The 13,792-nt window shown below is 28.6% G+C and overlaps 3 protein-coding genes across 3 annotated transcripts; all 3 read left to right on the top strand.

The window, feature by feature from the left end:
• Positions 1 to 431: 431 nt before the first annotated feature.
• LOC112765685 (BTB/POZ domain-containing protein At1g55760) lies at positions 432 to 2,162 on the top strand (the record flags this gene model as incomplete). Its single annotated transcript, XM_025811560.3, has 3 exons — positions 432 to 582; positions 674 to 789; positions 1,441 to 2,162. Coding segments are annotated over 3 exons (873 nt in total), but the record flags the coding sequence as incomplete, so codon positions are not given.
• A 6,349-nt stretch (positions 2,163 to 8,511) lies between these two features.
• On the top strand, positions 8,512 to 9,215 carry LOC112765684 (BTB/POZ domain-containing protein At1g55760-like). Its single transcript, XM_025811559.3, has one exon. It carries the CDS (start codon positions 8,537 to 8,539, stop codon positions 9,101 to 9,103), a length of 567 nt encoding a protein of 188 aa, XP_025667344.2. The 5' UTR covers positions 8,512 to 8,536; the 3' UTR covers positions 9,104 to 9,215.
• A 488-nt stretch (positions 9,216 to 9,703) lies between these two features.
• LOC112766567 (BTB/POZ domain-containing protein At1g55760) lies at positions 9,704 to 11,777 on the top strand. The gene is made up of 4 exons (XM_025812462.3): positions 9,704 to 10,193; positions 10,269 to 10,402; positions 10,493 to 10,611; positions 11,174 to 11,777. The coding sequence occupies exons 1-4, from the start codon at positions 10,063 to 10,065 to the stop codon at positions 11,774 to 11,776; spliced, it is 987 nt and encodes a 328-aa protein (XP_025668247.1). The 5' UTR covers positions 9,704 to 10,062; the 3' UTR covers position 11,777.
• The last annotated feature ends 2,015 nt before the right edge of the window (positions 11,778 to 13,792 follow it).

Here is a 13,792-nt window from a genome sequence, read left to right as displayed (position 1 = left end):
TGTTAAACAAAACAAATATGCCTAACACTTGATTGAATATTTTGTATAGTTAAAATTCCAATGTTTTTGTCATTGCTAGATATTTAGTTACAAAATCTGATATGATATAGAGGCTCAATTAGAAAGAAAAAAATATAAAGATCTAATTAAAAATTCAGTAAAACTATAGAAATCGATAGAGTATTTAAACTCTAAAAAAAATACCAACAAAATTCTTCACGAAAACATATATAAATAAGTGAAGTTCAAATTAAAACCTTTTTATCTTGATCATAAAAGATAATTTGAAGATAATGTGTCCATATCTACTAGCTATCGTATAAAATTTTATTAGTATTTTTTTAAAGACTAATCTGTCTTAAATTTAAATTTTTAAATATTTATTTATTATTTTACTCTAATATAACATAATATAACTCACTTTATCTTATCTTTTCAGGAAATTTTCTGTGGATTGGATTATTCGGACTGCTTCTTGTGTCACGTTGTCTGCGAAAATAAGGGACAAGAAGGTTCCCATTACGTCTTTCGTTATTCGAATCATTGACTCTGCCAAAGATCGCAAGGTCTTGGCTAAATTAGGTCATCATAAACTCACTTTCTGCATTGAATTATTTGAAATACAATAAGATATAGCTTTAAAATTTCAATGGTTTTTCTCATTTTGATGCAGAGGTAAAAGATAAATTGCTTAAAAAAGGAGGAAGATTTGACTGGAGAGTTGGGTCACTTCCAGCGAGATTCATTATTGACCTTGAGTTCCTCGATTTGAAAGCTTCATCTCCAAATGTATGTACTTCTATCATTCATAGTACTATTTAGATTGTCTAACAATTTATCTCAAAATAATTTTATTATAGTGGTTTTGCATCTTGATTTCATGACTCATATTTACTTATGTCTTTAGTGTTACAATGTAAAAAGTCGTTTAATTACATCTATTTTTTAGAACGACTAATTGTTATTTTTATTGACGTATCATTATGTAATTAGATGCATATGTAAAATTGTTTTATACTGTCGATATATTAAAATTAAAAGTCTTACATAACTGGATATACAGAAATACTATATCTATATTAAAATCAGCTATTTTTTATGGTATAAAAATATATATGTTGCTTAATTTATTTTTAATGTATATTTTATATTAGAAAAATACTATTTGTATACCAGAATCAGTTACTAAAATCAATCATTAATGTATTTGTATATAAATACATGTGTTGTTTAATTTATTTTCAATGTGTATTTAAATTTCAATATATATTTTATACTTATAGCTGACTTTGGTGTTTGATTTTAGTACATGTAACATAACCCTTTATATTAATAACTGATTTTAGTGACTAATTTTAATATACAGCGTACTTGTTGAATATGTTAAGCTTTCAAGATATTCACATCGTTGAAACAAAATCATATTTGCTTGAAACACAGGGAAAAGATGTTTGTTCCATTTGGCCTACCAAAATCATGAATCATCAGAAACCAAATTCTGGAGTTCTTGAATCTGTTGGTCGAATGCTGACAGAAAAAATCCATACTGACGTAACAATAAATGCTTCAGATGGAAGCATTGGAGCTCACCGCGCAGTTCTTGCTGCTCGATCACCTGTTTTTCATGGCATGTTCAAACACAATCTAAAAGAGAAAGATGATTCCACCATAAACATCTCAGACATGTCAATAGAATCTTGTCAAGCATTCATAAACTATCTTTATGGTGTCATTGAAGATGAAGAATTTTTCAAGCATAGATTGGAGCTTCTTCATGCCGCAGACAAATATGACATTTGTGATTTAAGAGATGTATGCAGTGAGAGCCTTGCAGAGGATATGGATTCAAGCAATGTTCTTGAGAGGCTTCAGGATTCATATCTGTATCAATTGCCAAAGCTGAAGCATCATTGCATGCAATATCTTGTCAAGTTTGGAAGGATATTTGACATTAAAGATGATTTCGATGCATTCTTGCAAACTGTAGATAAGGATTTGGTTATTCAACTCCTTGGTGAAGTTCTTAATGTCTGGAAAGGCTCTTAATTTTTTTTCCTCCTCAAATAAGCATAGAGAAATAGCTTGTTTTGATTACTTAAAAGATTTGTTCCCATTTGATGGATGCAGTTCTATTACTTGAATGAATTTTTTTTTTGTTTACAGTATCTTCTAATTCGATAAGTTAAACACTAATTCATCGCAGATTTGAGTTTTATTTAAAGTCTGCTGTTGATCAATAAATTGTTATATGCATGAGGTTAGATTCGAATCCTAGTCCTTTTTAAAACTTGAAAATGTGTTATTTACTTAGGGCCCGTTTGGGAAACTCTAGAAGTAGCTTTTTTTAACTTTTGACTTATGAAAAGTAGTAGTATTAATGTCGGGTGCAATTTTCAAAACCAAATTGCAACTTTCTAAGAAGCTATTTTGGAGCTTATAGAGAAGTTAAAAAAAATGACTTCTCTCATAATACTTCTACTTTTCATTACATTTCTTTAAATTAAGCACTTTTAGAGTTAAAAATCAAAACACAAAATAACTTATTTATAAGTTACTTTTAATAGAGTCATTTATTGTTTAAGTTATTTTATCAAAAGGAGTTTAATTAAGTTAGTTACCCAAACTGGACCTTATAGGTGGAAGACCGAATCGCTTGCATTGCCGGTTCTCAGTTGAACCAATTTGACTGACCGGACTGGTTCAATTTTCAGAACCATGATTATATTTAAAAAAAAAAAAGTCCTTTTTTGTTTTTTTTTTTTTTCTTTATACGGAGAAAATGGCAGGCCCTGACAGCTTGTTCTCCAAGCCTGCATGATTTTTTGGTATTGCCAAACATACAGGTTCTTTTTGGACAGGTCAAGCCTTCAGGTTAAGTGGAGTAAAGTTGCTTCTTTCAATCTATTTCTCTGAGAGAGAACATTGTGGCCCAATTATGATATTTATATTGGGCTTAGTAACATTGTGGCCCAATTACGAAATATTTATATTGGGCTTAGTATAGCCCAACCCAAATTGTGCTGCTTCTAAAGTGATTGGATACTTTGCTTTGAAAGCACATTCTGCATGTTCTTTTTAGTCTTTACTCTTACAATCATACCCAATAGCCAATAGGAGAGTCACAAGTCACAACACTTGACTTACAAAAGACATCGCCAAAGCAAACACGTAAATCAAGAAAAATCCAATCACATTATAACACAAGCAATACATGCAAGACTGTGTGTACAAATGAATAATATATTAGCATATAATTTAAGAATATAATTTTGATCTACTGGTAATATAAAAAATAACAACAATGATAGGAATCAAGATGGTTTCAGTCAAAAGTCTAAGGTGAATTTAAAATTTTTACGTGGATAATGTTTATGCTAGGTATTAAGATATTTCTTTTCTTTGTAAATTAGATAGTTCTGAATCTATTTTTTAATTTATCATATTTTAGGCATTTGAAAAGGGAATGAGGGTGAAGAGACGGAAGCTAATTGAATCAGTTTTCGTGATTCACGTTGCAATTGCAATAATATTCTAATTTAAATGTGGTGAAACATTTAATAACCAATATTTTAAATCATAAATAAATAAAATTAATTATTATATTTATAATTAATTAAGTTGTTTTATTGTTGGCTAATTTAAAGTTGGTTGGATATACTTTTCAAAAAATAATTATTTTGATTAATGTGGCGTTACATAATTAGATGTACATATAAAACTAATTATACATCAAAATTAAATTTATAATATAAATAAAACAATGATGTAACTACTTAGTTCATTTTTATTTATGACTAATAAATAAAAACAAAGAGAGGAAGATGAGATGAAAGAAGTGAAGGTTTTCGAAGATGAACATGAATACAACAACATATAGCTTAGCCTCTGTTTTGTTTTTACATTTCAATGGTGCTTGTTTTGATGCAGAAGAGACAAATTGCTGATCAACAGAGAAGGATTTGTGTGGGGAATTGAAGTTCTACTTCCAGGGAGATTTATTATTCATGTGGAATTTCTCAATTTGAAAACTTCATCTTCAAATGTATTAATTAGAATCCCTTCTACTATTACTATTATACTGTTCGTCCTTATCGTTTTATTAAATTTGTAATTAAATTCCAATAATTTAGAGTGGTAATTTTAATTTGGAGATAAATATTCTAGTACAATAAAGACTTAGATTTTAAAGTTCAAAACAGTAGGGACTAGATTAAAAGCTTTTGAATTATAAACATTTAATTATAAATTTAATGAAATTATAGTAAGTAATTTAATTGTATGTTTTTTAATTGTATACTCTTAGAATCTCTTCTACTATTATACTAGCCGTTTTTATAGTTTTGTCAAATTTGTAATTAAATTCTGATAGTTTAGGGTATAGAAATTTAGCCCTTAACTTTAATTTGGATGTGAATATTATGTTAAGGAAAAGTATATGGAACAATAAAGATTTAGTTTTTTCTAGCAAGGGAATATTTTTGTAATTTTTTGGACAAAATACAACTTCTCCCAACCCAACTTATAAGAGTATAAAGATGAAAATTAAGTGTTTTAGATTATATTTATGTTGCTTTGGAGACAATATTTATAATTATATTTTGGATTATGTTTATTTTGCTTTGAAGACAATATTTATAATTATGTTTGGAATGAAAACTTGGTCTATAATCATATTTATTAGATATTTATAATTATAAATTTATTAATATAGTTATGAAATAATGTATATTATTCAGTAGATAATAATAAAAAAAAAGAGGAGTTTTGGCGAGTTTAATTAGTCCGTCAGCCCACCAGCCCGCAATTAAGCAGGGCGGGATGAAATTTTAGAATCGACTCATTAAGCAGGGCAGAACGGGCCAACCCGTCAAAAGACAGGCTTCTGACGGGACGGACTTCCCTGTTTGCCACCCGTAAGTATAACTAATTAATGTCCTATATTTTTATTAAAAAAAATTGAATATACTACTTGTTCAACTAATTTATCCTAAATTATGTCACCCAAAAAAAATTATCCTAAATTAAATTTTGGGACTTTAATTTCTTTATGCCTGCCCTTTCAATTCAATGTGTTAGTCGAGAAACACCAAGCATAGTCGCCATTGATTTTTCGAAGCATTAAGCTTTGAATTAACCTAGCTATACGTACGTACACTACGTTCAATTCATGGTTCACTACTTTACTCGTGACTCGGGACTCGTAACTCGTCAAGTCAAATGATACGTATGTATATACATGACGAAGTCAACTTAATTTACAATCATCAATTATTTTTTTTCATATATATTAAAATATATTAAAATTAATTAATTTTTATTATTTTAATTCTTATAATATCTATAAATATTTTTGATATTGTATCATTTTATATAACTTGAATACACATGATTTTGTTTTTTATTGTTCTATCTCCCTTAGCTTTTTAACAATATATATATAATAATTAAATATCTCTCAAGCTCAACCCATTCAAAAAATAATAAAATTAAAGGAGTATTACACTGTGCCATAAGGTCATCAATTACTTGAAAACTATATAGGCTGGACAAGATTTTACTGAAGATAATTAATTAAAGTTGAATTGCAATTGAAAAGTATATTTTTATATAAAGCAAGCATATCTAACAAACATAACAAATTGATATCACAAAACAACTGACTACCATAACGACCTTTTTAAGTTTAAATCATGTTTTTATGGTTTTAAATTCAAAAATAAAAACAAGGGAGCTATAAAAGCTTCCAGTAGGTATGATTAATTAACGCAGCATATACTCATCATATTTTTCGCATTTAACCTAAAAATTTGTTTGACTTGGATATTATTCAGTCTTCTGCAAAGCAGGTACCGCTCCATACTCTTCAACAAAATTCTCGTCGTACCGATCCAGAACCTCTTCTTTCCAGGTTTTCTCTAATAAATCTCTAATATGTCAGTGATTAAAATAAATGTGGAAACTCAGGTGCAGTCAACTTCATATAAAGTTGATACCTGAGAACTGTTAAATAATTTGACTGATTTGACTAAATTTTCATTTAACAGCTTTCAAATATTAACTTCACGAACTCGACTTCACCTTAAAATAATAAAAATTATAACCAACTTAAAGTTAGTCGAGTGATCGGTTTTTTTATTCTGCTCGAGTAAATGTCGAATGCTTGAATATCGTGCATGTAACATCTCATTAGATTCATCCTTAACCTAAAATTGTGTAGTTTAAATTCTTCCCTAAAATTGTTCTTACTTCTTAGGGTTTATGATTATACCCTAAAATAATTGCCAAGGCAACAAAGAGAGGAAGATGAGATGAAAGAAGTGAGGATGGATGTTTGAGTGTGTGTGTTGAACGTTTTGTTGATTGCATCAATGAAATTGGAATGTGACTTGCAGGAACATGAAAGAACATTATTCCAGATGCAAAATCGAAACTACTTGTCGTCTTGCACAAGCACAATGCACATTCAATTTCGGTGACTATTATCTTTGCGAATCCGATCCTTTCACCATCGCCATCTGGAACTGGTAACTCTTAACACCATCCATAAACGCACATATAATGTTTGTAGAAATTTCACTGTTTATAATCAAATTGATAAATAAGCTCAAATATTTACATTTTGACATATTAATTTCTAAAAAAAAGTTTAATTATTCTATCGATCTTTATCATTTTACTGAATTTTCAATTAGGTTTTTATATATTTTTTTCTTTTTGATTGAGTCCTACACTATATCAGATTTTGTAATTAACAGATAAACAGATAAAATTCCAATGTTTTTGTCACGCTAGAAATTTAGTTACAAAATCTGATAGGATACAGAGACTCAATTAAAAAGAAAAAAAAGTATAAAGATCTAATTAAAAATTCGTGAAACTATAAGAATCGATAGAGTAGTTAAACCCTAAAAAAAATACCAACAAAATTCTTCACGAAAACATATATGAATAAGTGAAGTTCAAATTAAAACTTTTTACCTTGATCATAAGAGATAATTTGAAGATAATGTGTCTATATCTATTATTGTATAAAATTTTATTAGTATTGTTTTAAAGTGTAATTCGTCTTAAATTTAAATTTTCAAATATTTATTTGTTATTTTACTCAGATGTAACATAATATAACTCACTTTATCTTATCTTTTCAGGAATTTTTCTATGGATTGGGCTGCTTCTTGTATCACGTTGTCTGCGAAAATAAGGGACAAGGTTCCCATTGCGTCTTTCGTTATTCGAATAATTGACTCTGCCAAAGATCGCAAGGTCTTGGCTAAATTAGGTCATCATAAACACACTTTCTGCATTGAATTATTTGAAATACAATAAGATATAGCTTTAAAATTTCAATGGTTTTTCTCATTTTGATGCAGAGGTAAAAGATAAATTGCTTAAACAAGGAGAAAGATTTGAGTGGAAAGTTGGGTTACTTCCAGGGAGATTTATTATCGACCTTGAGTTTCTCGATTTGAAAGCTTCATCTCCAAATGTATGTACTTCTATTATTAATCGTACTATTTAGATTGTCTAACAATGAGATAATACTCAATTTCATCCCTGAATTTGCATACGAAGCTCAATTTAGTCTCTAAAATTTTAATTGCCTTTATTTAGTCTCCAAACTTTGCAAACATGACTCATGTTAGTCCTTGAAAGAATTTTCAATGTATATACGTTAATAGAACGCTGTCATGGATAGGCGGATGCGACACTAGACTCTGTGAAATGATGTCGTTTTGTTTTTGACACTCAAATAACAAAAAAACAACATCATAAGTGGTGTTTATTGAAACTTTACTTAACAAAACAAGTGATGCGACATCATTTTTGAGCTATTTGAATGTCAAAACTAAAACTACATCATGTTACATGTTTCAGTGTGGCATTTGATTGTTCATTTCAACGCTCTATTAACGTTTTTTAACTAAAAATCGTCTTAGAGACTAATGTGAGGCACGCTTATAAAATTTGGGGACTAAATAGAGATAATTAAAATTTCAAGAACTAAATTGAGACTCGCATGCAAGTTCAGAGACCAAATTAAGTATTAACTCGTCTAACAATATATCTCAAAATGATTTTATGGTAATGGTTTTGTATCTTGATTTCATGACTCATATTTACTTATGTCTTTAGCGTAACAGTGTAAAAAGTCTATTTTTTAGAACCACTATTCACACCTCTACTATAAAAAGAAATTATTTTTATTAACGTGTTGTGACATAATTAGATGCACATGTAAAATTATTTTATACTGTCAATACATGAAAATTAAAAATCTTACATAACTGAATATACAAAAATACTATATCTATATTAAAATCAGTTACTTTTTATGGTATAAAAATATATATATTACTTAATTTATTTTCAATATTTCAATATGTATTTTATCTTAATATCTAATAATTTTAGTGACTAATTTTAATATATAACGTACTTGTTATCAAGTTTTTAAGATATTCAAATCATTGAAACAAAATCATATTTGCTTGAAACACAGGGAACAGATGTTTGTTCCATTTGGCCTACCAAAATCATGAATCAGAAACCAAATTCTGCAGTTCTTGAATCTGTTGGTCGAATGCTGACAGAAAAAATCCATACTGACATAACAATAAATGCTTCAGATGGAAGCATTGGAGCTCACCGCGCAGTTCTTGCTGCTCGATCACCTGTTTTTCATAGCATGTTCAAACACAATCTAAAAGAGAATCATGATTCCAACATAAACATCTCAGACATGTCAATAGAATCTTGTCAAGCATTCATAAACTATCTTTATGGTATCATTGAAGATGAAGAATTTTTCAAGCATAGATTGGAGCTTCTTCATGCGGCAAACAAATATGACATTTGTGGTTTAAGAGATGTATGCAGTGAGAGCCTTGCAGAGGATATTGATTCAAGCAATGTTCTTGAGAGGCTTCAGGATTCATATATGTATCAATTGCCAAAGCTGAAGCTTCATTGCATGCAATATCTTGTCAAGTTTGGAAGGATATTTGACATTAAAGATGATTTCAATGCATTCTTGCAAACTGTAGATAAGGATTTGGTTATTCAACTCCTTGGTGAAGCTCTTAGTGTCTGTAAAGGCTCTTAATTTTTTTCCACCTCAAATAAGCATAGAGAAATAGCTTGTTTTTATTACTTAAAAGATTTGTTCCCATTTGATGGATGCAGTTCTATTACTTGAATGGATTTTTTTTTTATTTGTTCATGGTATCTTCTAATTCGATAAGTTAAGCATTAGTCCATCGCGGATCTAAATTTTATTTAAGGTCTGCTGCTGACTAATAGATTGATTGTTACATACATAAGGCGAGATTTGAATTCTAATACTTGTTAAAACTTGAAAATGTGTTATTTTAAAAAAAAATGTCCTTTTTTTTTTGCTTTTTTTGGTCCTTTATACAGAGAAAATGGCAGCCCCTGACAGCTTGTTCTCCAAGCCTGCATGTTTTTTTGTATTGTCCAAATACAGGTTCTTTTTGGACAGGTCAAGCTTTCAGGTTAAGTGGAGTGAAGTTACTTCTTTCAATCTATTTCTCTGAGAGAGAACATTGTGGCCCAATTATGATATTTATATTGGGCTTAGTAACATTGTGGCCCAATCATGAAAGTGATTCGATACTTTGCTTTGAAAGCACATTCTGCGTGTTCATTTTAGTCTTTACTCTTCCAATAATACCCAATAGCCAATAGGAGAGTCACAAGTCACAACACTTGACTTACAAAAGACATCACCAAAGCAAACACGTAAATCAAGAAAAATCCAATCACATTATAACACAAGCAAATGAATAATATGTTAGTATATCATTTAAGAATTTAATTTTAATGTACTGATATTTATAATATAAAATATTTTATATAATTATATTTTTTTTTGAATAATTATTTACATTGTTGATATAAAATTTAATTTATAATATAAATAAAACAATGATGTACAAAGATGAACACATCACACTACTTAGTTCATTTTTATTTATGACTAATAAATAAAAACAAAGAGAGTAGGATGAGATGAAAGAAGCGTTGCATCAATGAAATTGGAAGATGAACATGAATATGAAGGATTCTGCATACAGAGTTGAAACGACTTGTCGTCTTGCACAATGGAGAATCGACAATTTAGCTTCATGCACTTATCGCAAATCCGATCCTTTCACCATAGCCATCTGGAACTGGTAACTCTTATTAACACTTAGCAGTTAGCACCTTCTCTTCTGGATAATAATAATATAATTATCTTATCTTTTCAGGCATTTATCTGTGGAGAGGAACAGAGTTTCTTGTGTTAAGTTGTTTCCAGAAGCAACGAACAATCTTCCACTTTCATCTTTCGTCATTCGCCTGCTTAGCTCTGTCAAAGATCGCAAGGCCTTGGCTCAATTAGGTTTTCTTAATTCTATTTTGAAATACAACAACATATAGGTTAGTCTCTGTTTCTGCTTTAACATTTCAATGGTTTCTTGTTTTGATGCAGAGGTAAGAGACAAATTGCTGAGCAGCAGAGAAGGATTTGTGTGGGGAATTGAGGTTCCACTTCCAGGGAGATTCATTATTCATGTTGAGTTTCTCGATTTGAAAACTTCATCTTCAAATGTATGTTATTCTTAGAATCCTTTCTACTATTATACTGTTCGTAATTATCGTTTTATCAAATTTTTAATTAAATTCCAATAATTTAGAGTGGTAATTTCAATTTGGAGATAAATGTTCTAGTACAATAAAGACTTAGGTTTCAAAATTCAAAACAGTAGGAACCAGATTAAAAGCTTTTGAATTATAAACATTTAATTATAAATTCGATGAAATTATAGTAAGTAATTTAACTGTATGTTATTTTTAGAGTCTCTTCTACTATTATACTGTCCGTTTTTATAGTTTTATCAAATTTGTAATTAAATTTCGATAGTTTAGGGTATAGAAATTTAGCCCTTAAGGCTTAAGTGTTGCTAACTTCAATTTGGATGTGAATATTATGTTAATTCTAATGTTCTTTTGTACAACAAAAACTTAATTACAAAATTCAAAACAGTACAAGAATATAATTGAAAGTTTTTGAACTATAAGCATTTAATTTCAGATTTAATGAAATTATAGTAACTGAGAGAGGAATTTAACTATGTGTTTTCTATCTAATAGTTCATACTTATGAACACAGGGAGAAGATATTTGTTCTATTTGGCCTAACAGAATTATGCAGCAAAGATCAAATTCAGCAGCTCTTGAATCTCTCAGTCGAATGTTAATGGAAGGAATGCACACTGACATAACAATAAATGCTTCAGATGGAAGCATTGGAGCTCATCGCGCAGTTCTTGCTGCTCGATCGCCTGTGTTTCGTAGCATGTTCTCTCATGATCTTAAAGAGAATGATGATTCCACCATAAACATCTCAGACATGTCAACTGAATCTTGCCAAGCATTTATAAACTACCTTTATGGCATCATTGAACACCAAGAATTTCTAATGCATAGATTGGAACTTGTTCGTGCTGCAGATAAGTATGACATTTGTGATTTAAGAGATGTGTGTCATGAGAGCCTTGTAGAGGATATTGATTCAAGCAATGTTCTTGAGAGGCTTCAGAATGCATATTTGTATGGATTGCCAAAGCTGAAGATTAGTTGCATGCAATATCTTGTGAAGTTTGGAAAGATATTTGACATTAGAGATGATTTCATTGTATTCTTGCAAACTGCAGATAGAGATTTGATCACTCAAATCTTTTATGAAGTTCTTAGTGTCTGGAATGGTTTTTGAAGTTCTTCTTTCTTTTGATTATACCTTTTGTCCTAATTCAATGTACCTAACTTATTTAATTTCCATCAAATTGGGTAAATAAATCAATTTAATTTGATAGTTAAAAAAATTGTAAAAATATAACTCAGAGACAAATGTGAAGGAGATCAAAATTCACATCAAATTAGTCCAATTTTTTTAAATACATAGATATAAATATATATATAATGTCATATTTCAATTAAATATCTAAGAGTGACATTAGCATTGACTAATAAGGAATTATAATGAATAGATTGGAAGTGAGAATACATTAAATTGAAGCCTTATAAGTAATGATTATTAATTTTTTTTTTAAGCACAACGCACATAAATACATGATATATCATTTTTATTGTCTGTTCCACCGAATAAAGGACATAAATTTTAATAAATGAAATATTTGTGCGACAAAAGACTAACACTATGTTTGGTTTTAGGAAAAATAAGAGGAGAGAAAAGTGGTGGAAGGAAAATAAGTGGAAAATTTTATTTTTCTTTGTTTGGATACCAAAGAAAATGGGAAAAAAAGAAAATTTTGGTGTGGGTCCTACAAATTTTTTTTCCATCCATTAGAAGCATGAAAACAAGAAGAAAAATGTTACTTTTGATGTATTTACAATATTATCTCTAATTCTATTATTAATAATAATTATTAATATAAATTTAGTTTTAATAGTTTTAATACATTATTATAATAAAGATTTACATTTAAACATTATATATGTATTAGATAAATAATTTATAAAATTATAATATTTTATAATATTCATAAAATGTAATAAAACATAAATAAATAAAAATATTTATACTTTATTTTATTATAAGGGCATTAATGTAATTTTATACCATTATAATTTTTTTTCTTCTCACTTTTCTTCTTATCCAAACAAAAAAATTTTTCTTTCTATTTTCTTTCCATTCATTTTCTCTTCATTCAAACAACACATAAATAAATCTACTTTTCCTTCTATTTTCTTTCCTCCCATTTTCTTTCCTCTTATTTTCTTTTCTTCTATTTTCTTTCTTATATCCAAACAAAGCCTAAAAGAGTATAATGGCTCTATGTAGTAGTACTAGGTATGAAGCATGGACACTTGTTGAGTTAATGTGTTCATGTGTTGGACACCACACTCGTTAATGGGTTTATGTGTGAGATACGACTCACACTGTCGACACGCGTCTGGTGTCCAATCTTATTTTTAACATGTATTTTTAAAATAAATTTAGAAATGATATATATTATTATTTATTAAAACAAAAAATATTTTAAATATTTTATATAATTAAAATAAAATATTAAAAATAATTAAAAAATTAATTTATGTTTTAATATCAAAATATTATTACAATTTATCTAAAAAATACTTTATATTTTATATTTATGCGTGTCTCCGTGTATTATAATACAATAAAAAATACAATGTAAACTTTTTTTGCTATAAATTTTTATAAAAAGACTTATATAAAATAAATTGTCATTTTTCAGTTTTTCAATCTTTAAAGCGTGAGAAATCTAAATTGAAGAAAAATAAGGGTCAAAACAAATTTTACTCTTTAGAATTTTACATCATTGTGAGTTTGTGAGATGTAGTTTATATTAGCTTGGGTAACTAAAAAGAGATAATTGTGCGATTGAATCTAGTCTAGTACTAAGACGTGTTAAGAGATAACTGCCAAGTGCCAAGTACCAACTTCGGATCTAAACACACGTACGCAAAGAACTTCTATAATCTATCTAATTCTAATCATTAATCACATAGTGATCCTATATTTGATATCTATATATATCCCTTAAGCAATAGAAAGATGAACACCACTTCCTTTTGGATAAAACTTACGTCCAATCTCCAATCACGATTCTCCATTGCATTCATTTTTTTTATATTTCTTATTTTAAAATATATTACTAATTTTTTTACACATATGCTTGAACAATTGTCAAGATAAAGCTAAACTCTCGAAAGCCATCTTAAAAAAAAGAAACGAAAAAAAAAA

The sequence above is a fragment of the Arachis hypogaea genome, chromosome 17 (genome assembly GCF_003086295.3).
Source record: "Arachis hypogaea cultivar Tifrunner chromosome 17, arahy.Tifrunner.gnm2.J5K5, whole genome shotgun sequence".
NCBI lineage: Eukaryota > Viridiplantae > Streptophyta > Magnoliopsida > Fabales > Fabaceae > Arachis > Arachis hypogaea.
This window is presented reverse-complemented; position numbering and strand designations above follow the sequence as displayed.